We start from the raw sequence: 26389 nt of genomic DNA, 5'->3' as shown, positions 1-26389 counted from the left end.
AGTGGAAAACGGCAAAGCGGGAAAACCACGGACTTGGCAACACTGGCTGTCACTCGCTATGAAAGGATACGCTTCAGCGCTTCGCACACACATTGGACCAGAACCGTTTTCGGAACCGAAACTTAGGAATTTCGCGCGGTTCTGGTATTTTTCAAAAATCAGTTTCGGTTCTGAATAAGAACCGGTTCTCGGTTCCCAACCCTAATGGCGAGTCACGCAGGGACTGTGCTCCTCCGCAGCGGTTCCTACCAGACCGGTCTGAAATAGTCCCAATATAAACACTTATTATAAGTGTACCATAATGATTCAGGGTAAGACAAAAACACGGTTTGGAAAATGGATTCATGTTGTACATCCTCATTATATAATTTTTGTAAATCTTGAACACAAAAAAAGTTACGGACAGCAGCTTTAAATTATCTTTGCCGTCATGTAACCCTCACTAAAAAACACTAATAAATAATAATAACACTGCTAAATGTAATCTTTAGGAAATCTCAAAATAAATTTCCATTTTGTTACTGTACATTATAATGTTGTGATGCTTAAATTCACTTGAAACGATGGATTTAAATAATCTAGTAATAATCTAGAATTTTATAATGATAATATAGATAGCATGCATCTGTGAAAAATTACATTTTTAACATTTTGTGCACAGTTACGATATACAGTATACAGACAAGAATAGTCATTTTAGTAATAAATGTCATGCATGTTGCAGCTACTTACTGATTCCTCCTCAACAATGTCAGTAGTAATTTCCATGCTGGCTTTCTTAGTTTCTGCTAGGCTCTTTGGCTTCAATGATTCTTGTTTCTTCAGTTTGGGCTCGGGTTTGCTCTCTTTGGCCATTACTGGTTTGGGTGTCGGTGGACGGTACTGCTTTGCAGGCGGGGGCATCCTGGCAAGAGCAGTCGACGTTACCTGGTGTTCTTCATCCTCCAGATCATCAGGTGGTATCATCACCTCAGCCTTCACAAAGTATCCGTGATACTGGGAGTGCAGCTCACCGTTCCCAGGGCTGGAGGCATTGGCGACCAGCGCCGGCGGCTTGGAGGGTTTGGCTACGGGAACTACCTCCTGTTTTACTTCCTGTTTGTCTGATATCCTGGAAGTAGCCTTGGTGACACCCGCTGCCAGGTTTTCGGCAGCAGGGGGCTTGTTTTCTTTGATGGCTTTTGGGGCACTTCTGTTAAAGAAGGGCTTTTTCTTGCTTACTGGGGGTGAGGGAGGTGGTGTAGGACCGGGGCTTTGGGAAGGGGACTGGTTTGGGGTTGTGCCTTTGCGATAAAAGTGCGGACTTCCTGAAGGCGATTTCTCTTTCTTTTCTTCTGGTACTTCTTTAATCTCAATAGGCTCACTGGAGAACCTCTGCTTGATATAGTCAGGGCCTTAAAGAGGTATACAAAAAAGTCAGAATTAGTTTTATATTTTGTTTTATTATATTTTATATCAATATTGTGTTATATTTTCTATACATATAATATTTTGTTTTATTTTATTACATTTTATACAGACTCAACATCTGATTCTTAAAAAGCCCTGAATGTAATAAGATCAAATTGTTACGGTCTGACAAAAAGACCTTGATAGATCTAAATGCGGTTCAAACGCTCAATACTCAGAAACAAAACATCTCAAGAGTGCTGCTTGTGAATATCAAGCTCAGAATAAACTGCCAGCACAGATGCAATTTCACATTTTCAAAGTCTCTGTTAGTGTTTATGCAGGGATGGACATTAAGAACTTTGCCACTTGCTTTATGATTCAAGTCGGAGCTTCCAGTCATTCTCCAGATTCTCTAGACCACGGATATGGCCAGAGTGGCCTCACAGCTGACACAGATGGGCTTTCTAGAACTTGCACTGGATCGTGTCCAAGCCCAGGCTAAGACTGCAAATAAATCACACTGTTTATCAGCCTTTTTACAAAGCTGAAGTGTGGAACAGCTCATCTGCGGAGAGCCTTGACAACAAGCACTCTCAAAAAAAAAAAAAAAGTAAGTAAATTTCACAGCCCTTTCAGTCCATGTTTTTTCCCCTCAGAAAATTATGTTGGTGCTATGATGAGGCAAAAAAAAACATAAAAAAATTTCTGGGAGAGCCTACAGGCTCATGAGAATTTATGAACCTTACGGCAACGAATTAAGGTGATTTGTAATACTTTGATCTTGTATCATACTTTGATGTATATCATAATGTGACAGCAGTCTAATTATTGTGAAATAAAACATGTATTGTAAACTAAAATGAGCGTGTCGCTAAATATTTGTAATTTTTATCCCATTTTTTTAAGATGTGATTTTTGCAGCAAGATTATTTAGAAGAAAATTGAATGAACCTGACTAGACCTGGACAATATTGATCTAAAACATGTGCAGGCAATGCAAGTTCACGACATTCATGAGTTGGAATTTAGACTGAAAAGTACAGAGCCTCTATATAAAGGGACATGGTGACGGGGGAAAAAAAGAGATTTGTGCGCAAAACTGTTGTGATAAAAATAATATGAGCTGGAGGGAAAACCACCCCCCCCCAAATCCGATTTTTAATCCCACTGTGATTGTGCTGTCAAAACTGGCTATTGTGTAATTAACTGACTGCTGCTAATGTAACTAAACATTTAAGTTTGACTGCGACGGATGGCTAATTTGTTTTTTTAAACTAATTCTTTGCATAGCATTCCATGTTTGACAGCCGCTATTTTGAATCCTGGAAGTAGAGATGCAAAGTATTTCAGGAAGCAAGAATGGTTTTGAACAATCCATAGTGATCCACAATGCGTAAAATACATTTATCCTCATAAAGAAGATGTCACTGGCCAGCCATGCAGACCTGCAATTGAGTTGGGGGTGGGGATTTAAGGAGTCCACTTGGAGTGTTTGGGAATTATCCCGAAACCATTTGGCAATGTATGGACTAATGTCAAAGGCTTTTTGGCTTTAACAAGGCTTTATATGAACAGAATTGGTTGAAGAAACTGGCCTCACTGAACTGAGGTTAATGTCATATTATTGATATGAATCATATATGGGCCATGTTAACATACAGTGTTGGACAACACAAAAAAACACTCATTTTTACTTTGTTACTGTACTTAAGTATAATTTTCTAGTATCTCTACTTTATCAGACTATTTTTATTTTGGGAAACTTTTATTTCACTACACACCAAAGCATATTATTGTACTTTTTATTACATTTTATAAAAAAATATATAATTCCTCATTAGACACGGGACATAAAAGCGATGTCCAATTCATAAACAAGCTGTTTTTTTCTAATGAACCTGATGAGTTCCGAACCGAGTTCATGAATTGAGAAATCAAATTTTCCTTGAGCTTTTGACATATCATCATACTATAAGAATATCCTGAAAGTTTTAGAACTAAAAACTTCCTTGTTAGCTTTTAATGTTTAGCAGCCCTGGGAACGAATTGTGGAATTTGCCTGTAAAGACCGCTTCTGCAGAAGAAAATCAACACCTACTTCATCATTGCAACTTTGGCCCCGCCCACTGGCATGTTAGTGAGATGATGAGGAGAGAAGAGAAATACAGGATGGACTACAAAAACACTACCTTCCAAAGGATCCTAATGCTAGGAATGTGGTTATTTATTTTCAACCATGTGAATGTCTCAGTTGAGCATTATTTGTTTGACGGTACATTTCACTGTGAATTCTTTGGTAAATCAGTCTCAATTTCGGAGCAGGCTTTTGCAAACAGACTTTTACGATATGGACTCGAGAGTAATGCCACAACATGTAAGTAACCGTTTTAATTCTAATGCCTGATCTGAGACCAGTGATTTCTGATATGTAATGATTCATTTACAGTCAGATGTTCTTTGTCTACGCGTCAATACATCAATGGTCAACTTCACATTGTGTCTCTTAGTAGGATGAAAGTAATCTGTTCATATAAAAAGCAATTAAAGAAAGCTCCCTTTACAAATCGCTGGAGCTGTCAATCAAACAGCACGAGTTTATCAGTTACTGAGTTATGACTCAGTTATTAGTGAACTAAATCTACCAAAAAAGTCCAAGCTTTTGAAGCCCATTAAAATGATTGAATGTGGACATGTCCGCATGTGTGTCACCATTAGTAGGGCGATTTTAGGTCATATAACGAAAATTAATGTCCATGCAACTTCCCCGCTGATGTAGCGGTTTAAAATGATATAAACATGTCTGCATAGTGTTCATCTTAAAATGTTAACATAGTTTGCCCTGTGTGTCGTCTGTACATTGCATTGTATTTGTAGCCACATATTTAGCTACACAAATATAATGTTTCCTCATTTTTAAATTACTATATATTATTTCACTTGCTTGCATACTTGAATTTTAGTATATTGAAGTTTAATGTTCTGATAGGTTATAAATGGCTTGGGAAAAATAATAAAAATTTAATTAAGTTAATATGTATTAATACATATTATATAGCCTGCACGAATCTTTCTTATTAGTGTTGACTAATGACTGTTCTGACTTGTGCGGGCTAGAATAAATAATAAACATGGTTCATCGATCAGTACTTTTTACTTTTAATACTTAAGTACATTAAAAAACAAGTTCTTTTGTACTTCTACTCAAGTGAAATGGAAAACGTGAACATGCTTTTACTAGAGTAATATTTTATTAGAATATCTGTACTTTTACTCAGGCACTTGATGTGTACTTTGTCCACCACTGCGTACCCATTGGTTAGGATAAAAATGAAATGATATTTAATAAAAATATACAGGCACTGTCACACATACACCTCCTGACCCTGATGTTTTCTTAAATAATTTACAGGCATTAAAAGCAGTTGGAGCTGGGCTCAGAGAAGCAGTGGATAATTTATGCAAATGGTATTCCTCCCCTTCACAACTCATTTGCAACTGCATCTGGTCTCTTTTTCTTTGCTTGACAGTGAGGCAAAAAAAGAGACACTTGACCCAGACACAAAGACAAGGACACAAAGGGAGTAATTATGGAGGGGTGAAAGGGCGTAGAAAACGTGTGCGTATGCATGAGAGAAAACAAATGTCTGCGTGGATGGTGGGATACCTGGTTGATGGAAGGTGGGGGACAGATCTCTGGCCACTGCTCTGGCGATATCAGAGTCCTGGCTGGCAGACAAGCCGGCCTGGTCAGCTGCCTCTGCTTTGGCCCTGGCGTGTGCGGTTCTGGGTAAAGCAAAGACACAGAGCTGGAGTCAGACTGCTTGGAAGATAAGATATGGAAGAAGGGTACATCATTTTAACACTGCCCCTGGCACTATCAGTCACCACCACTGCCGTGGCTGCATGGCCACAGTCCACAGCGCCGCTCACAACAAGCACACAAAGATGCATTCATTAACAAGAAACAAGTTACTATACTGTATACTGCTTTCATTTTCCTATTCAAGAGAAGCGAATGGTGCTAAAATAGAGATAATTGTTCATAAAAATGCGGAAAAAGTACAGGACTGTCCTCTGTAAATATACGAATTTCTATAGGGCTGAGCAATATAGCAAAATAAATATACAATAATTTAAGCTTTTTCAGTCTTTTGATAATATTTGATAAACACCAAGTGTGTTAAAAGTATTAAATAGTGTTTAATATACCATTCAAAATATATCATCAATGAGAAATTAATATTTGTATTCAGCAAGGATGCATTAAATTGATCAAAAGTGTCAGTAAAGACATAATGTAATAATGTTACAAAATATTTATTTTCCAAATAAATGCTTACTATTGAACTTTCTATTTGGGAAAACATCCTGGAAAAAAGACATTACGGTTTCCACAAAAATATTAAGCAGAACAACTGTTTTCAACACTGATAATAATAAGAAATGATACTTAAGCACTAAATCAGCATATTAGAATGATTTATGAAGGATCATGTGACACTGAAGACTGGAATAATGATGCTGAAAATTCAGCTTTGTTAATCACAGAAAAAAAATACATTTTAAAATATAATAAAAAAGAAAACACTTATTTTAAATTGTAATAATATTTCACATTATTACAGTTTTTTTTCTGTATTTTTGAACAAACAAATGCAGTCTTGGTGAGCATAAATAAGACGTGAAAAAAAACCAAACTTTTGAACCGGACTGTTTTCTTGTCTTTACATATACACTCACCTAAAGGATTATTAGGAACACCTGTTCAATTTCTCATTAATGCAATTATCTAATCAACCAATCAAATGGCAGTTGTTTCAATGCATTTAGGGGTGTGGTCCTGGTCAAGACAATCTCCTGAACTCCAGAACAAACTGAATGTCAGAATGGGAAAGAAAGGTGATTTAAGCAATTTTGAGTGTGGCATGGTTGTTGGTGCCAGACGGGCCGGTCTGAGTATTTCACAATCTGCTCAGTTACTGGGATTTTCACGTACAACCATTTCTAGGGTTTACAAAGAATGGTGTGAAAAGGGAAAAACATCCAGTATGCGGCAGTCCTGTGGGCGAAAATGCCTTGTTGATGCTAGAGGTCAGAGGAGAATGGGCCGACTGATTCAAGCTGATAGAAGAGAAACTTTGACTGAAATAACCACTCGTTACAACCGAGGTATGCAGCAAAGCATTTGTGAAGCCACAACACGCACAACCTTGAGGCGGATGGTCTACAACAGCAGAAGACCCCACCGGGTACCACTCATCTCCACTACAAATAGGAAAAAGAGGCAACAATTTGCACAAGCTCACCAAAATTAGACAGTTGAAGACTGGAAAAATGTTGCCTGGTCTGATGAGTCTCGATTTCTGTTGAGACATTCAGATGGTAGAGTCAGAATTTGGCGTAAACAGAATGAGAACATGGATCCATCATGCCTTGTTACCACTGTGCAGGCTGGTGGTGGTGGTGTAATGGTGTGGGGGATGTTTTCTTGGCACACTTTAGGCCCCTTAGTGGCAATTGGGCATTGTTTAAATGCCACGGCCTACCTGAGCATTGTTTCTGACCATGTCCATCCCTTTATGACCACCATGTCCCCATCCTCTGATGGCTACTTCCAGCAGGATAATGCACCATGTCACAAAGCTCCAATCATTTCAAATTGGTTTCTTGAACATGACAATGAGTTCACTGAACTAAAATGGCCCCCACAGTCACCAGATCTCAACCCAATAGAGCATCTTTGGGATGTGGTGGAACGGGAGCTTCGTGCCCTGGATGTGCATCCCACAAATCTCCATCAACTGCAAGATGCTATCCTATCAATATGGGCCAACATTTCTAAAGAATGCTTTCAGCACCTTGTTGAATCAATGCCACGTAGAATTAAGGCAGTTCTGAAGGCGAAAGAGGGTCAAACACAGTATTAGTATGGTGTTCCTAATAATCCTTTAGGTGAGTGTATATACATTTCTGAGTAATGATACAAACAAATCTTGAATCTCAAATCTTGAGTCTTGAATTGAACGAGTTAAACTCACTAAACAGTCTCTAAGCTCTCCAAACACTCTCAAACAACCCTAAACACTTGTTTTGCAGCTAAAGCTCAAATCAAATAAATGATCAAACCATCTCTGAGTTTTTTGGAGCCTTGTAAATATATTGTGAATATTACTCCAGCAAATTACTCCATATTTAATCCATGAAACGTTTAAATACAAGTTAGTATTTTGTATCAGCCCAACAATGCCTTAAAGGTCCCATGGCATGAAATTTTCATTTTATGAGGTTTTTCAACATTAATATGAGTTCCCCTAGCCTGAATATTGTCCCCAAGTGGATAGAAATGTTGATCGGTGTAAAACCGAGTTGTGGCTGTCTTTCTCTGCCTTTGAGAAAATGACAGGCCAGACTAGCCAATCCTGAAGTCTCCTGGTTTGACGTCCAAGCAGGCACGGTTTCCTCCCCCCAGAGAATCTGGCACGCCCATGCAAACGCTCGTCGAGAGATCATTGCATCATTGCTTGTGAACGAGTGAACGCTGGCAGTTTCTCAGTGTTTGGATGTACAAATGAAAACAGAAGTCTTTTTTCAGTTCCTTCTGATCTGTGATCAGTGATTTCTGATGTGTAGCTAATTATTTATTATCCGTGCACACAATGCGGCTTCTCTCTCTCCAGACAGAATGGTGTTTTCGTGTTTTATATCTTGTGAGTCAGTGTTTTTGTACGTCCTCGTCGCGTCTATCGGTTCTAAAATGTGCATACAGTCATGAGTTTCTGCTCAACATCAGCAGAGATAAACCTCACACACGCCGAAGCTCGGCCTTCAACATCCCCGACCCACAGTACTGCATCTGGCCCACAGCGGAGGCACCAAACGCGGCGTGAGATTAAGCAGAAGGGGGGTAAGCTTGAGCATATCCGGGCTAGCCAGCCTAGCCCCACAATAAACTGGATTACATTCGATTACTGCTGTTGTGTCTTTGTTTGCGCTGTGTACTCAACGCGCGTCACTGACGCTTTTATTTTAATTTAAAAATAATGCTATTATCAACACTTACTTTTAACTCGTTCATCTCGACAGCTGTAATGGTACTTTGCATGTGTTACAAAGTTGGTAGAATAATGATGAAGAGACGGACTCGGTGTGACTCTCAGATACAAACACAATAAACTCGCGCTGACTGACAGCGCTCTCATAACTCAGTAGTTACTATAAATAACTTTGTTAGCAATCGCTGAGCTCCGTCTCTGGTACGTTAGTGATGTCCGGTTCGCGAACGATCTTTCTTTTGAACCAGTTCTTTTTAGTGAACCGAATCAGTTCACCAAATCGGACTGAATCGTTCTAAACGGTTCGCGTCTCCAGTCAGCGCTGATCCATAATTTACTAAAGTTACTAACTTTCTGACATGAGTGACAGTCCCTCCGACTAGAAATAGACTAATAACCTAAAGTATATGCTGTAACTAAAACAGTTCAGACATGCTGAGAACTGATGTGAAGTGAACTCAGGTCCATCCGTCTCCCTGGCAGACTCGTGCCTGCTCGTGCCTCGATAAACCACGCCCCCTCCGCTCATATAAAATGCAAAGATGTCAGCCAATCACAACAGTGGGTGTTTTTACTGAAGTCTCACAGCAGACACGCCTCTTGAAGCAGGGCATTCAGCCACAGGGCAAACAGCAGTATAGAAAAAATGCCTTTTATTTCTAAATTATGACATTTTATTCTGTAAAAGTCATACTAACAATATAAGTACAGCTCAGGAAACATTATAAAATAATAGAAAAATGCCATGCCATGGGACCTTTAAATAACCCATTGGATTAACACTTGTCAAGAGGATGTATGCATGAGTCAGTGAAGAGGGAGTTTTGTATACAGATGTACAGTATGTTACAGTAAAAGGCCTCCATAGACAGATATACAGTGCCATGAGCACCAAAAGGTTTAAACATTTCATCTAGTGTGACCATGTTTGTACGATTAGACATAATGTTCTTCTTTTAAGCAGTGGCCTACTTAAAAATTCCCATCACATATGCAGAGCAAAATATGAATATCAATGCCATCTTCTCTTATTATAATTTTTTTATTCTTTGCACCAATATTTTACCAGGCCAAGTTAGTATTAATATGAATGAAGTCATAAAGTGTTAGCTGGCTCTTAAGGACTCAAGTTGTCATGAAGCATCAAGACAAAGTATCTTCCGAAGTCGATCCACATTGCAAGAAGAGCTGTGTGCGAATAAATTAAATTGAATATAAAGCTCCGGCTGAATGAATTAAACCATCCAGCCTTCTCCTTTCCTTCTAAAAAACAACGCTTGATTAATAAGGTCGGCAGTGTATATACATACAGTATAATTGCGATATATGACACTGGTCCTCTGCTGAGAATTGCAATAATGGTGATAAATGAAACATTAAATAGGAGAAAGATATACTGTAAGCTTGATTTAGAGAGTCATGCCACGGTGTTGTAGTGCTAAAACAAATATACTGAGTGTCTGGCGCTTGTATAGAGCAAAGCAGCTCTAATGCCCTGTGAGAGCGAGATTAATGCTTTATTATGGTTTAGCCCAAACCAGCCCAGCACAGCACATATCAGTTCCTGAGGAGATCCATCTATCTCACTGGGCCTTTGTATTTCTCTAACCCCCTCGGGTCGAAATTAAAACTAGTTTTAGCTGGGTCTTGAGAGCTAGCTTTAGCTTGAACAGCATTACTGTTGCAGTTACATTAACATTTAAAAGTTTGGGGAATGTATACATTTATTCAGCAGGGATGCATTAAATTGATCAAAAGTGACAGTAAAAGAAATTTTAAAAAATCTATTTCAAATAAATGCTGTTTTACTGAACTTTCTATTCATCTGAATAAAATGTATTACGGTTTCCAAAAAAAGCAGCAAAACTGTTTTCAACACTGATACTAATAAGAAATGTTTCTTGAGCACCAAATCAGCCTATCAGAATGATTTCTGAAGGATCATGTGACACTGAAGACTGAAGAGTAATGATGCTGAAAAGTCAGCTTTGCCATCACAGGGATATATAAAATTTTAAAATATATTCAAAACGTTATTTTAAATAGTAATATTTCACAATATTACTGTTTTTTTATCAAATAAATGCAGCTTTGGTGAGCATATGTAGCCTGACGTCGTCATACTCAGATTCTAGTCAGAATGGGCGGGGCTAAGTTTGGCTGTCATCCAGGCTAGAAGCTCTTATTTCTTTCAAAAACAAAATCGTACAGACTCCAAAAAGTATTGGGAAATGAAACCTGTAAAAGGAATAATTTAACCAAATATGAAATCGTCAAATGTCATTATTTACTTATGTTGCAGTATTTACATGTATGCATTTGGAAGGACATCAACATTTAGTAAAAAAAGATAATCAGTGAAAATGTACTTAATTTTTGGTCTGTTCAGAAATGCAAAACATTTGCGAGAGAGCACAAGAGCATTTTTTGCCCTTTCCATCTCATATTTTTTCCATTCCCATGTTCCTTTAGGGGCTCTGTGTAATGCTGTTGTATGACTTAGGTGACATTTTTGTTTAAGGTGATTTTTGTGTTCCACCAAAAATAATGACAGCATATGGGTTTGAAATGGCATAAGGTTGAGTGAAAAATTATAGAATTTTATTTTTTTGACTGTCCCTTTAAATATATTACTACTTACTACTGATTAGAATTCCAAACTATTTAGCATGGCTCCTCTACACACACAAGACATGTATAATATTAATATAATATTAAGAGAGTATCTACATTCTATTTGTCAGCCACGTAATAAGCAGCACCTTCTTGGCGTTAATGGACCTAATGTGATATTCTTTGGAGTCTGAGCCAGAGAACATCTCCTAGGCGACAGATGGAGCACTTGCAGAAATTCTGAGGGTTTTAATTTGGCAGTGTCTCCTCACATTCGCCCACTCTATCACACACAAGAGCTCAGATAAAGATGTGAAAAGGAGCACATCCTCCCAGCTTGAGTTCACAGCAACTCAACACGTGTCTCCATTCTGATCTGTCCGTCAGTTAGACTTTGCAAATAGGCATTTCTGTACATATTCTTATAGTGGTAGTTTATATGATATTCCCACTGATGTGCCGGACCGGATTGGTAATTCATATACACATTATAGGGCTGCAAATTGCTAAAAAAAAAAAATGTATTGATACTAATCTCATAATTTTTCTTCAGTTAATACTAGAGTTGCAAAAGGGGCTGGTAATTTCTGGTAAATTTCCAAAAAATCCTGGAAAGTTTCCAAAAATCCTGGAATGTTTCTGGTAACTTTGCAACCCTAGTTAATACATACATATGTTGGTCAATGACAAATAAGGTTTTTAAGACAAAAAAATAAATACTTTTAAGCAAAACAGTTTTAAAATGCCTTTTTATGTCCAAAAAAGGTATGGTGTTGAGTCGTATTGATATTATATTGATATTTGAAGACAGCATTAATTCATTATTAAACAAGATTTCAGATTTTACCACCCAGAAGATGTCAGGTGGTGCGACCATATATTCATTTAAAATAATATACATTTAATGTACTTAGCACTACTGAAAACTTGTAGTGTCTAAAATGCACATCACATGGTAAATTCCCTTTCCCTTTCTTTATGTATTGCCATTTTAGTCCAATTCATATGCACATTTTCATAGTTTTCCAGGGGTCATACCACCTGACATGATAAGTTGAATCAACCTCATCATTACTCAAAAATGTCAAATTATCTAATATTTATGGGAGGGTGATTAACATGTGTGATGTCAAATGCTGTCACATGGTTTTCTTAAAGTAATACTGCATAAAATGGCATTTTTATGTTGGTCGCTCTCCCTGACTTTGACATTTTTTAAAAGTAATAGAATAGTTTTGAAATAGGACTGATACACTGTTTTCCTAGCCTGGATGCCACCCGAACTTAGCCCCGCCCACAACATTTGAGTTCGGGAAGTTCAGTCTGGACTTGATCCGTTATGGAGCAACTATGACCGACCAGAAGCTGTTCGGACCAATCAAATTGTCAGGGCGGGCTTTAGACGATGATGGGCAGATGATAAACAGTAACGTAAGCATTCACGTCACCAAAGAGCGCTTGAATTTGTTCTAATCCTAATCCTTGTTTGGCAGGGTTGCTGGGTCTAAATATCACATAATTGGGGTCGCTTCAACCCGCGGACTTGGCAACACAGTGCAGTTGAGTTCTGTTGACATTTGACAACTAACGTTATGCGTCGCTCAGTTGCTCTGATTGGTTGTAGGTCTATCCAATTGAGGTCTTTCCTGGTTCGGTTGAAACACGCCCCATAATCACAGCCCAACGGAGCAGTATCAGACTCATATTCTGACTAGAATTGAGTATGACAACGTCAGGCTACTGTTTTCCCTCATTTATAAGGAATTTAACGCAAAATCATGCCAAACCATTTGAATACGAATTCTACTGAGAAAATGAACCTTATAATTGCAGCTTTGTCTTCTGCTTGTAAGTTCGGATGGTCTTTCAAACACCACAACTCAAAAAGTCAATTGAATTTCAAAAAAATTAAAAGGGTTTCTTATAAAGGAAATATTGTAGATCAATTTGACATATGACATGTATTTATAAAAATTCTTTTTAGGAAAATAATGAATTCGGACACAAAAAATACATGTCATGCCATTGACTCATATACCCATACCTGTAGTGGTTAAAAGTGATGTTATTTTGGTAACACTTTACATTAAGGTTCCCTTTGTTAAGGGTTTATTAAGGTGTTTGTTAATGACTAATAACTCATTTACAAATGCATCATAAATCGTTAATAAGCTGTTATTACTGCATGTATATAAAGGGTGACTAACGCAATGCCTGCCAAATAGTGAGCCATTTTTAACTCACATGTTATAAATACTTAATAAATTTATTTATTCACACTTTATTAACTCAATACCTGATTCCTGAAGTAAACAGATTCTCAGGTTTCCACTTTACATTAAGGTTCACTTTCACAAGTTATAAATGTTTGTAAAAAATGGTCCGCAAGTGTCCACCCTACATTAAGGTTCACAATTAACTAATATTGGAATTAAAATATTAATTATCAATATCTCATCAAGTTATCGTTGTGCTCTTTTTTTTTTCAAAAACCAGTTTGATAATTTCATCTTGATAAACAAGAAATCAGTTTTTATACACTGCTGTAGTTAGGTATCATGAGCTTTTTGTGGAATATCATGGGTAAGACAGTAACCTCTGGTAAGGAACATTGGTGGTCATAAGATATTAATGAGAAAAACACAAATACAACACCCTTCAGTCTCACTGTGATAGTCTATTTTTGCTGCATCATGATCAGGAATCGGGTTTTGAGTTAAATACGTGTGAATAAATACATTTATTAAGCATTTATATAACATGTGAGTTAAAAATGGCTCACTATTTGGCAGGCATTGGTTTAAAGTCACCCTTTACATACATGCAGTTATAACAGCTTATCAACGATTTATAATGCATTTGTAAATGAGTTATTAGTCATTAACAAACCTTAATGTAACCTTAATGTAAAGTGTTACCTTTATTGTATATATTATATAATATCTTTTGTTTAAATAAATGGCCTTGGTGAGCATAGAAGACTTCTTTCAAAAACATTTTTTTTTAAATCCTCCCTCAAACTTTGAAATGGTAGCATATTTTATTAATCGCAAATGCTAAACCGTTGCCTTTGACAGGCCTAAAAAGTCAAATAATCATATGTGTGCCTATTGAAACTTTGCAAAATGAATTTGATGCTAACAAACCACTACTAAATGGAGCGTATAAAGCAGATTTCCATGGAAGGAAACATTTCTCTACATAAACTGTTGTGAGGACAAACAGAAGATGGTTAATCCCGCCCATTAAAGCCTTGACCAAATCTATGAATTTGCATAAATCTTTCATGAAATCAACTTTTTTTTAATCGTTTCCACTTAAATATCATAGTTTCCAGTCTCCTCATCACTGCCATTAACAAAAACTATTGAATGAAATTAAAGCTGCAATAATTGTTGTAACTATTATTATTTGGCAGGAATTATGATTGGCAGGTTAAAAAGAAAGTCTGTGCTAACAGGATAAACGCGCGCGCACACACACACACACACACACACACACACACACACACACACACACACACACACACACACACACACACACACACACACACACACACACACACACACACACACACACACACACACACACACACACACACACACACACACACACACACACACACACACACACACACACACACACACACACACACACACACACACACACACAGCACTAAACCGGAGTGCTCTAACAGATGATAACAGGACGCAGACTGGCTACTGTATCAGTGACGGCTGCAAGACTATATTCTTGTCAGCGATTGAGAAGCCAGCTCCTGCCTTGCCTTATTTAGTCAGGCTCAGTGCTGACACACAGTACACACATGTGAGAGAGCACAGGCCTGAGAAGCCTCTCTCGCTCTCTATTTTATTCTAGACTCCTTCAAGGCAATCTGAAGCCTTCTCTGACTCTCCGCCCATTCCCTGAACCCTCGCAGTGCTTATCACTTCTCTCCCGAACAATCTTCAAAGGCACTGAGATATTTTATTCATCCAGCAGCCCTGGGACATATTACTATTTCATTAGCTACACGGACTGTGGAAGTCTCATTATAGCAGATTTCATTAAAATTCATACTCTTTCAGCTATCAGAAAGAAGCACGTGGTAATGAATGAACAGGACAAGGACACGGTTTTTGTGATGACAGAAGAAGTAAATACGTGCATTAGTCGAGCTAAGCAGAATGTTCAAGCTGGAAAAACACAATAAAGTAACACTAAAGTTACACTGTTAAAGAAACACTGTGTCATTATTTACTCACTATTAACATTTCAATTGACTTTCTTTCCTTCATTAAACAAAACAGGAGAAATAATGTACTGGTTGCTCTTGAAATTACAAAGAATTAGGCCTGGAGCTTTCGTGCTTTAAAAATAACGCAAAAGCATCACAAAAGTGGTTCATATTAAGTTTTGCTTTGACTCAAATGCAGATTAGTAGGCACTGATCGTCAGCGAGGTGTTGACCACTAAGACCAGATCAATGAAACAATGCTGGGTTAAAAACAACACGAGTTGGGTTGAAAATGGACAAACCCAGCAATTGGGTTGTTTTAACCCAGCAATTGGGTCATTTTAACACAGAGATTGTGATGATTTAACACAGCGATTGGGTGATTTTAACCCAGAGATTGTGTTGTTTTAACCCAGCGATTGTGTTGTTTTAACCCAGAGATTGTGTTGTTTTAACACAGTGTTTGGGTTGTTATAACCCAGCGATTGGGTTGATTTAACCCAGAGATTGTGTTGTTTTAACACAGTGTTTGGGTTGTTATAACCCAGCGATTGGGTTGATTTAACCCAGACATTGGGTTGTTTTAACCAAGTGGTTGGGTTGTTTTAACCCAGCGATCGGGTTGTTTTAACCCAGCGATCGGGTTGTTTTAACCAAGTGGTTGGGTTGTTTTAACCCAAAGATTGGGTTGTTTTAACTAGATATTGGGTTGTTTTAACACAGTGATTGGGTTGTTTTAACCCAGAAATTGGGTTGTTTTAACCAAGCAATTGGGTTGTTTTAACCCAGTGATTGTGTTGTTTTAACCAAGCGATTGGGTTGTTTTAACCCAGTGATTGGGTTGTTTTAACACAGATATTAGGTTGTTTTAACCCAGAGATTGGGTTGTTTTAACCCAGAGATTGGGTTGTTTTAACCATATATTGGGTTGTTTTAACACAGTGATTGGGTTGTTTTAACCCAGATATTGGGTTGTTTTAACCCAGCGATTGGGTTGTTTTAACCCAGAAATTGGGTTGTTTTAACCCAGCAATTGGGTCATTTTGACAGAGATTGTGATGTTTTAACCCAGCGATTGGGTCATTTTAACCCAGAGATTGTGTTGTTTTAACCCAGCGATTGGGTCATTTTAACCCAGAGATTGTGTTGTTTTAACCCAGCGATTGTGTTGTTTTAACCTAGAAATTGAGTTGTTTTAACCCAGCGATTGGGTTGTTTTAACCCAGAAATTGGGTTGTTTTAACCCAGCAATTGGGTCATTTTAACCCAGCGATTGGGTTGTATTAACCCAGAAATGCTGGGTTAAAACAACCCAATTTCTGTCTTTGTCCATTTTCAACTTGGGTTGTTTTTTACCCAGCATTTTTTCGTGTTTCACTGATTTCATACAGTACGAGTTTAGAACAACATGAGGGTGAGTAAATAGTGACAAAATGTTCATTTTTGGTTTTTACCATCAAGCATAACGTTGTAATTCTTACTACTCTCTGATGCATTTTGCGAGAAAGAAAAAATGTTTGAGGAAAAGAACTAAACGTGTGTCTCAAATTGAAAGAACTTCACATTAATACTAAACACGTGAGACATTTTTCCTCCTTCAGAATCAAAACCAGCACTAGCACCAAGACTCGCATGTCCTTACATGAATCAGAGGTACCACTCAGCTCACACAACAACATTATTGAGTTCCTGTTTAACACACTGTGATCTTCACAACCTGCTTCCACTTGCAGAAATCAATGTGTGCCTTTAGCCAGCTTCGTCGATGAATTACAAGAGAAAAAAAGGACGTTTTAGTGGCTTTCTGGAGTGGGAAAATGCTGTTTAGAAAACAATATTCCCTTAATCATTCCACGTGACTTAATCGATAATTACGTGTTATATATGATAGATATAAAAAGACCTGAAGGTAATTCAACCCGAGAGGTATGAAGCAGCATCGCCTTTAAAAACACATTTGCCATTTGATTTACACGTCCCACTCCACCACGAAGTTACATAAGCATCTCCTCTGAGCTGTAATACATCTGTGCTTAACTTCTCTTAGGAACGTGTATGCTTAATCAACATAATGAGCAGTAATGCATAAAAGCACTGCTCTAAACATTTTTTAAATGACTATAAATGTTACGACTGGCACCCCCCGATTCCTCTGTGACTTCATTCAGTACATCCTGTTGGCTCTGCATTGATTATGTGATCAGCATGAGAGCTATGGCCGAGGGGCATGTGATGGCACTCATGCAAACAGACTATTCAACGGGGCTCTGGTGCACAATAGCTGCCTGCCTGTTTGCCCGGTCACTTCCCCGCTGCGTTTCGCTCATTCACATGAGGGCGAACGAGCAGCCTTTAGCTCCTTTACAGCTTGGGATACAGAACGCATGGGCCATGTTGGTTGGGGGAATGTAATTATTGTGAGCGACACTGTTAGATGGATGTGGAAGCGTATGTCTTGTGTGCAATATAAAGAGATCAGCAGAGGTGGACAAAGTACACAACTCCATTACTTGAGTAAAAGTAAAAGTACTATTGGTTAAATATTACTCCATTACAAGTGAAAGTTGTAAAGATAGATTTTTACTTAAGTAAAAGTACAGAAGTTCTTGCTTTTAAAATGACTTAAGTATCAAAAGTAAAAGTGAACGCATTATTTTATTATTGTTGCATTGTTGTATGAATGCACGCTGTTCCATCAATGGTGGTTTAAGCCAGTCATGCTCCATTTAATACTTAACTCGTTTAAATACTTGCTTAAAAGTTACAAAGCTCTTATCAAAGTCAAAATCATACTAGAAAAGAAAGGTTTCTACATTGTGTTTATTTGATAGGATTATGTAAAAAAAACATTTCTGAAAGGACTTCAGTTAACATTATTAGCCCAACTACGTTTTTGCATGCTAACTAACATCATTGTCGAACGTTACCTATGCGTTAGCGCTGTATACACAAGGCTATGGCAACTTGGCGGGTAAATCTATAAAAATCATTTGACCAACCATATTTCATACCAGCGTTAATTTTGACAGCAAATTTTGATTTAGTTTTAGTCATAGTCTTTTTTTACTGTAACATTTTAGGCATCTGAATTGTTTTAGTTTTAGTCTATAATAAGATTTTAGTAGAATTAGTAGAACTAAAATTCAGGTCTGGCATCTGAGAGGCAACTTTCTGTGTCGTCGCACTTTTTCGGACTTATTCACGTCTGCTCTTCTTAATTTTAACTTTTAAGTATGACCATGGTTGCGCGCACTGCGTCTGGGAACTGCCGCCTTCTATTTTGCCATCAATTGATTGGTGTTCAAAAAATCATTGAGCTTCATGTGATCCTACAAGAGTGATTACTGATAGGCTGTCTGCACAAAAATATGATATTTGTCTTTCAAATGTAGTGAAGTAAAAGTCATAAGTTTCCAGAAAAAATACTACTCAAGGAAAGTACAGATACTCAAAAAGTGTACTTAAAGGGTTAGTTCACCCAAAAATTAAAATTCTGTCATTAATGACTTACCCTCATGTCGTTCGACACCCGTAAGACCTCCGTTCATCTTCGGAACACAAATGAAGATATTTTAGATTAAATCTGATGGCTCAGAAAGGCCTCCATTGGCACAATGCACTGTTCACTCTCAAGACCCATAAAAGGTACTAAAGACGTCGTTACAAAGTCCATCTCACTACAGTGGTTCTACAATAACTTTATGAAGCGACGAGAATAGTTTTTGTGCGCAAAAAAACCCTAAATAACGACTTATATTGTGATGACCAATTTCAAAACAATGCATCATGAAGCTTCGAAGCGTTATGAATCAGTGAGTCGATTCAGCGGTTTGAATCGGTTTGACACACGATCCGAATCATGATTCGACTCGCTGAATCATGATTCGACTCGCTGATTCATAACGCTTCGAAGATTCATGATGCATTGTTTTGAAATCGGTCATCACTATGTAAGTCGTTATTTAGTGGTTGTTTATTTTTTTTGCGCACAAAAACTATTCTCGTTGATTCATAAAGTTATTGTAGAACCACTGAAGTGAGATGGACTTTGTAACGACGTTTTTAGTACCTTTTAAGGGTCTTGAGAGTGTACAGTGCATTGTGCCAATGGAGGCCTTTCAGAGCCATCAGATTTCAACTAAAATATCTTCATTTGTGTTCCGAAGATGAACGGAGGTCTTACGGGTGTCGAACGACATGAGGGTAAGTAATTAATGACAGAATTTTAATTTTTGGGTGAACTAACCCTTTAAGTACAGTACTCAAGTAAATGTACTTAGTTACTGTCCACCTCTGGAGATCAGAAAGAGATAAAGATGTTTTCGTAAATTGACAGTGTGGTGTAGGATTGATCTGGAGGAAGTATTAACCTTGAGGTGGCAATTTCTACTTTTGTTCGGGCAATGGCAGACGCTCTTACGGCTCCCTCAACGGCACGGTCTACTTTCTGCTTCGTCTTGGTGTTCTTGAGGGGAATAAGCTGCTTCTTGATACCACGCACCAAAACGTTATTTTTGTACTTCCCCTCTTCTTTCGTCCCATCTGGGAATATCGTGCACCCGTAGCCGTGCCGTTTGTTGTTTATCCACTCCCCTTCGTATTTCATCCCATTGGAGCGCTCGCTGACACCGAAACCGTTCCGCTTGTCATTCTTCCACTCGCCCAAGTATGACTCGGTCGTGGTGGCATCCACGTTGTCCTCAGCCGGCATGTACTCGTCTGCCACTTCCCCATCGCCGAAACTAATGGTGGAGTTTGCGTCGCTAGAGCTTATGCGGCTCATGGTGGCATCACTTCGCGCCGAACTGCGCTTGCTGGATATGGAGGAGCGGGAGTCTGACTTCCTCAGCTGCTTGAGGCTCCCGAACAGCGAACCCCGCCTGAAGAGGCCCTTTTTTTTGCCGGAGCCAACTTCACTGTCACTGTGGAAGTTCAGGACAAAGCCACCGCGGGTGCCGGCAGGGCTGTCGGACATGTGGTCGTGCAGGACTGAGCCGTTACTCTGCTCGCTGCGGAGGGAGGCCAGAGAGGTGCGCAGCGGGGAGCGGATGACGGTGGCCATGCCGTAGGGCACGCTCTGACGTACGCCATAGCCGTGTCGCATGCCACCCATCCACTGGCCCTGGTATGTACCTGGCAAAGGGATTAGAGAGACTTTAGACTAGATATTGCATAACACGTAATACAGGGATTACATACAAAAGAAAACACTAGGGAAACTAACATGTCTGGGTGCTTTGATGCTTTTTAAGCAATGTTTAGATTTTTCTTATTATTATTATTATTATTGAGGCATCACAATATTCCAAGCTAATTAGATTGAATAATGAATTAAATACATTTCAATAATTCAAATAAAAATGTTTTTTTATTTATTTGCATTCTATCAATACTGAAAACAGTATTAGTGAATGTTAATAAACTGCTGAAAGTTCTAATCAAAGACCTTCATACATTATATCCTAAAAATATTTTTATTTTATTTCTATTAAAAGACATAATGACAGCTTGTTGGAGGGAAGCATCCACTAATTAATAAATCATTTTAAAAGGATTAGTTCACTTTCAAATAAACGTTTGCTTATAATTTACTCACCCCCTTGTCACCCAAGATATCCATGTCTTTCTGTCTTCAGTCGAAAAGAAATTAAGATTTTTGATGAAAACCTTTCAGGATCTTTCTCCATATAATGGAAGTCAATGGCCTCCAAACGGTTCAAGGTCCAAATGAGAGGTTCAGTACAGCTTCAAAAGGGCTTCAAACCACATCAAACCGTACCAGACGATCAATAAGGGTCTTATCTAGCGAAACGATCGGTCATTTTTTTTTTTAAATAAATAAAGTTTAAGTTTTATAAGCACAAGTGCTCACCTTGCTCTGTTCATTGATGCGTGCTCGTGACGTTACGTAAAACGCAATTACGTTGAAAAGGTCACGCTAGACGCAGGCGCAAAGACGTTTGAATATGTGGATACGGTCCTCCTTCCGCTCATTTGTAAACACTGACTCGGTACTTCCGCCTGCGTTTAGCGTGACCTTTTCAACGTAATAGTGTGCTTATAAAACGTAAACTTTATTTATTTTTTTTAAAATGACCGATCATTTCGCTAGATAAGACCCTTATTGATCGCCTGGTACCGTTTGATGTGGTTTAAAGCCCTTTTGAAGCTGTACTGAACCTCTCATTTGGACCTTGAACCGTTTGGAGGCCATTGACTTCCATTATATGGAGAAAGATCCTGAAATGTTTTCATCAAAAATCTTCATTTCTTTTCGACTGAAGACAGAAAGACATAGATATCTTGGATGACAAGGGGGTGAGTAAATTATAAGCAAACGTTTATTTGAAAGTGAACTAATCCTTTAAGAACAATTTACCATCAGAAAGCATGATTGGAATATTTCGAAAGTTCGGGGTCGGTAAGATTTTTTTATGTTTTTGAAAGAAGGCTCTTATGCTCACCAAGGCTGCATTTATTTGATCAAAAATACAGTAAATATTATCACAATTTACTTAAAATATCTGTGTTATATATTTTTTAAAATGTAATTTATTCCTGTGATGGCAAAGCTGAATTTTCAGCATCATTACTCCAGTTTTCAGTGTCACATGATCCTTCAGAAATCATTTTAATATGCTGATTTAGTGCTAAGAAAAATGTTTTATTATTATTAATGTTGAAAACAGTTGTGCTGCTTAATATTTTACTTTTTTCAGGATTCTTTAGCGAATAGAAAGTTCAATTATTTGAAATATAAATCTAGTGTATCATATCTTTTGATCAAATGAACGTGCCCTTGCTGAATAAAAACCTTACGGACCCCAAACTTTTGAACAGATCATGCATGAACTATTCAATATACACAACATTTTTCCCCATTACCACCATGTCTAGGTCAAACGTTTTTTAATTTGACCTTCAGCAAATATGCAAAGCGTGAAAGTGCATAAATAAAATAACATCAGATTATAAGTGAATACATTATCGTCAGGCTAGTAATATACAGGTGTAATCTTATCCGCGTAATGACGGTGAGGTGACGAAGTGAACAGCTCTCCCTCCTATATCTCATATGCCGACCTGTCAGACCTAACAGCTTCAACAGCAGAGCCAGCACTATTTTAACACATGGAAGTAATCTGAGCCGTTGTGAAGTTTGTGGCTCCAGCCAACCATAACTCCTATTTACCTATTTATCCACTCATTCCTTATGATTCTGCATATGTCGTTGCCGCTAGAGCAGCAATGCTGAGAAGTTAATATTCAAATAACAGGTAAAATGGCTTATTGAAGTGACTTATGGTATATATCCAGTGCACAGCACTGTCTCAGCAGCCTAGCAGAGCTGAGCTACTTTTTGCAGAAGATGAAAGTGAGTTATGAGTAAGCGGTAATGTGTGACCCTGCCTCATAAATTCAACAGTGGCCCAGCTCTCTGACGCCACCACATTTCAAGAGAACTTCACGGTTCTTGCCAAAGTCATGTCTAAATATCACATTACCTTCGATTTAAATTTCTTCTTAAAAGACTTAATAATGCACTGTGCAATATAATTTAAGTTATTTGAGTCCTAATGTTGTTTAATGTAAGCAAACCAATGTTGACTATACTTTTCACTAATTTAAAGATGTTGCAATATCAGGTATTCATTTTATTCAGGTAACATACACTGTAAGTACTGTTATTAATTATTATAACAGATAAAAAAGTAAAAATGCTGCAGGAAAAACATTAATTGTATATATTTACATAATAATTATTCTGAGAATAAAAGTTGTATAATATTAACAATATTCAATGTATGCTTTTGTTGTCTCCTAATTCATATGTTGCAAATGTTATAGCATTATTATTGATTATTTTGATTTTGCCTTCTATTTTCCCACCTATTTAGGCTATCAGTTTATTTTACGATAAAGAGCATGATATTAGTTAATGATACAGTATGCTTATGAACTGGGAAATGTACAGCCACCAAAATGCCACTTGTAAATCGTGCAACACTGCCACTGTATTTTTAAGTGTACAAACAAGTGATTTAAATTAACAGGTGGACAATTCCACACTTTTAACTTAACATTTAAATATATGCCCATTTTCCTATTTAACTTCCAACGACTGAAATGGCACCGCATGTTCATGTAGCACTTAAAATGTCTTGCAAATTTTTTTTTTTTGAGCATGCTGGTCCACTAAGTCTGTTAGAAGAACTTTCATTTGACATGTTGCAGATGTAACTATTATTAGCCATGACCTCTGTGAGCAACTTCTGCCGACCAGTCCAGTTATATGCCATTCATCAACTCAACTGCATGGACAAACTGCTTCATAAATCTGTAGACCGTGATTTATGGGCAAAATCTAACAGTCAGGCGGAGGAAATAACTCAAGACACAATCTTACTTTGATCTTTCACGAAACAAGAAGAAGAAAAAAAAGAATCCTTATATTATAGCCTGCATAAGAGGCCTTAGTTTTATAATGATAGCCTATATTACAAAACAGAGACCTGATTTCACTCAGCAGCAGCAGCATCACACACACACAAGACTTTAAAGAACATTAAATAGGTCAAGTGATGTTTAGCTGAACTCACCCCCGTCTCCGTATGTCTCGACCCCATATCCATCTTGCAGTCCGTTACTCCATGTGCCTTCATACCTGGCAGGTGTATTGAGACTCTGGCGAACCCCATAGCGACCCTTAAATCCGTGACTCCACTCCCCGCGGTACAGCCACCTCCCCTTGGACTCCACGCCGAGCCCGTGCCGCTTCCCCTGCGCCCAGTAGCCCTTGTATGTATTCCCACTGGGCCAGGTGTACACCCCGACTACCTCAAACCCGTTGGACCAGGACCCGGAGTATTCGCCCTGGCCCTTGGGGCCGGTGCAGATGCCGTGTCCGTGGGCTTTTCCGTCCTCCCATCCACCGCAGAAAGTGCCGCCATCGTCGAAGTCGAACCGTCCGCCCGTCATTCAGATTAAGGGTTGAAATGAAAGTGTCTGCGTCTCGATGGCTGCTCGTGTGTCGGATGCTCAACAACAACAAAAATAAAATGGGGGGGTAAATATCAGACTGCGGGCGCAGTGGTGTGATGCGGTGGTGTCTGGTGGAGATGGGTGAGCGCGCGCATTGGTGCGAGTGTTGGAGGATCGCGCACAGGCGCCGGAGCCGCAGGCGCTATCACTGTCGCCGTTCCTGGCTTTTTTAATGATCCTCTCCCCCCTGTTCGCTTCACAGGGAGGGAGAGAGCGAGGAGACAGGAGCCCAAAGCCGGGCGAGAGACACCCAGCTGATGACGTCAGTCCTAAGAGCCCGCCCTCACGTTGTACCACATTGACATCGTTTCACATTTTGGGTGGGTGGAACGGTGCAAGTTTTAGTTTTTGATCAGAAATAGGACCATTAAATATCTAAATGATTTCCCTTTCCATGGGCTATTTATTAGCCTACATTTAACAAACCAATTTCTTTCAAATAGCCTACTTTTCACTAATTTAAAGATGTTGCAATATCAAGTATTCATTTTATTCAGGTAACACACTGTAAGTAATGTTATTAATTATAACAGACAAAAGGAAAAAACATTGTTTGACTGTAAAAAAAATACCTTAGACAATAATTATATTTTAATAAAATAATCTTCAAATATAGGCCTACAGTGGGAAACATATTTTACAAGGCAATGCACATTCATATTTACCACAAATGAATACTAAAATTATGTTTCATTATGTCTTTATATATGTTATAGCATTATTATTATTATTATTATTTTATTAATTTGAGCTTGCCTTCTATTTGGCCACCTATTTATCAATGTATTTTACAATACACTCTAAAAAAAAAAAAGGTTCTATATGTTACCAAAAATGGTTCTTGGCTCGTAATCATAGGGGAACCTTTTTTAGTGCTATATAGCACCAATTTTGGTGCTTCAGTGGTTCATCAGCGGTTCTTCAGAGGTGCTATATAGCACCTTAGTCAAAGAACCGGGGAAGAACCTCTGAAGAACTGCTGAAGAACCACTGAAGCACCAAAATTGGTGCTATATAGCACTATAAAAGGTTCCCCTATGATTACGAGCCAAGAACCATTTTTGGTGCCATAAAGAACCTTTTTTTTTAGAGTGTATAGAGCACAGGCTACATTTGTTGATTAACATGATTAGCTAATTGTTTGTATGCCAACTTTGCTGGCTTTGACTAATAGATGGATAGATAGACAGACATAAAGATAGACATAAACAATTGTAAACAGACCAGTCAAACATATCCCAGCTTATGTGTCAAAGCTTTGATATCACATTGTTGACAGCTATGTTGAGCAAATTTCATAATAAATTTCGCTGTGACAAAATGGGCTGCAAGAGGACCTTGTGATTTATGGATCTGGAATAGACTTTTATTGTTTCTAAATCCTCCCACCAAGAGTCAGACCAGTTTAGTCCACAATTAAGTCTATAATTATGCAGCTTACCTTATTGTGACTACTAAAGAAAACATTGGTAATGTTGTCACAACATTGGCCGGATACTATTATGATCAGATGTGACCACGCTTGTCCTGAGTGGATTTAGTGGTGCTAGTGATTGGCAACTGAAAATGTATAATTTCTCTGTGGTATCAAAGTCATTGAGGCTACACATTTCTGCAGCATGTCGCCCTGCAGATTGCAATTTCTGTATGAATGCTCAGAGGATGTCAGACACTTGCTGAAAGATGAATGAACGTGTGCCATGCGAAAGGTGACAAAGAACGTCATCCCGTCCTCAGAATAGAAACACTGATCCATGTGGACAGTATTTTACAACAACGCTAAAACAATGAACGCAGAAGTACATAGCCTACCCCTGCAGTAAGTTAGCCTACTTAACTAAAGCTAAGTTTAGTTACAAGATTTGGTCGATACTTGTCGGATAGATAACTTGTCAGAAAATAACGAATATATTGATTTACATTGAAATTAGCTTGCTAGCTATTGTATTTTCTGACGCCTGTAGTAACAGGTGTGAATGCGTAGGCTATGAAATAAATCTCACAATGTATTTTGAGGAACAATGAATGCAAACAGCGACCTCTGGTGTCCATC

At 38.3% G+C, this 26389-nt stretch overlaps 1 protein-coding gene across 2 annotated transcripts in view; it reads right to left on the bottom strand.

Moving 5' to 3' along the window:
- The window catches only part of jph1b (junctophilin 1b), a 29439-nt gene extending 4834 nt beyond the window's left edge, over positions 1-24605 (bottom strand). Inside the window, exons 1-4 of one of the 2 annotated variants that reach the window (XM_079819261.1) lie at positions 23895-24605; positions 19665-20427; positions 5057-5175; positions 733-1394 (exon numbers count right to left, since the gene is read on the bottom strand). In XM_079819261.1, coding sequence (XP_079675387.1) covers positions 733-1394; positions 5057-5175; positions 19665-20427; positions 23895-24273 — 1923 coding nt within the window. In that variant the 5' untranslated portion in view covers positions 24274-24605. The remainder of the gene's footprint in view (positions 1-732; positions 1395-5056; positions 5176-19664; positions 20428-23894) is intronic. The other variant, XM_079819262.1, reaches the window with a different exon arrangement.
- Between the last annotated feature and the right edge of the window lie 1784 nt (positions 24606-26389).

This window comes from Gobio gobio (assembly GCF_949357685.1).
Source record: "Gobio gobio genome assembly, chromosome: 6".
NCBI classification, from domain to species: Eukaryota; Metazoa; Chordata; class Actinopteri; order Cypriniformes; family Gobionidae; genus Gobio; species Gobio gobio.
The sequence above is the reverse complement of the archived record's forward strand: the minus strand, read 5'-3'. Positions and strand labels throughout refer to the sequence as shown.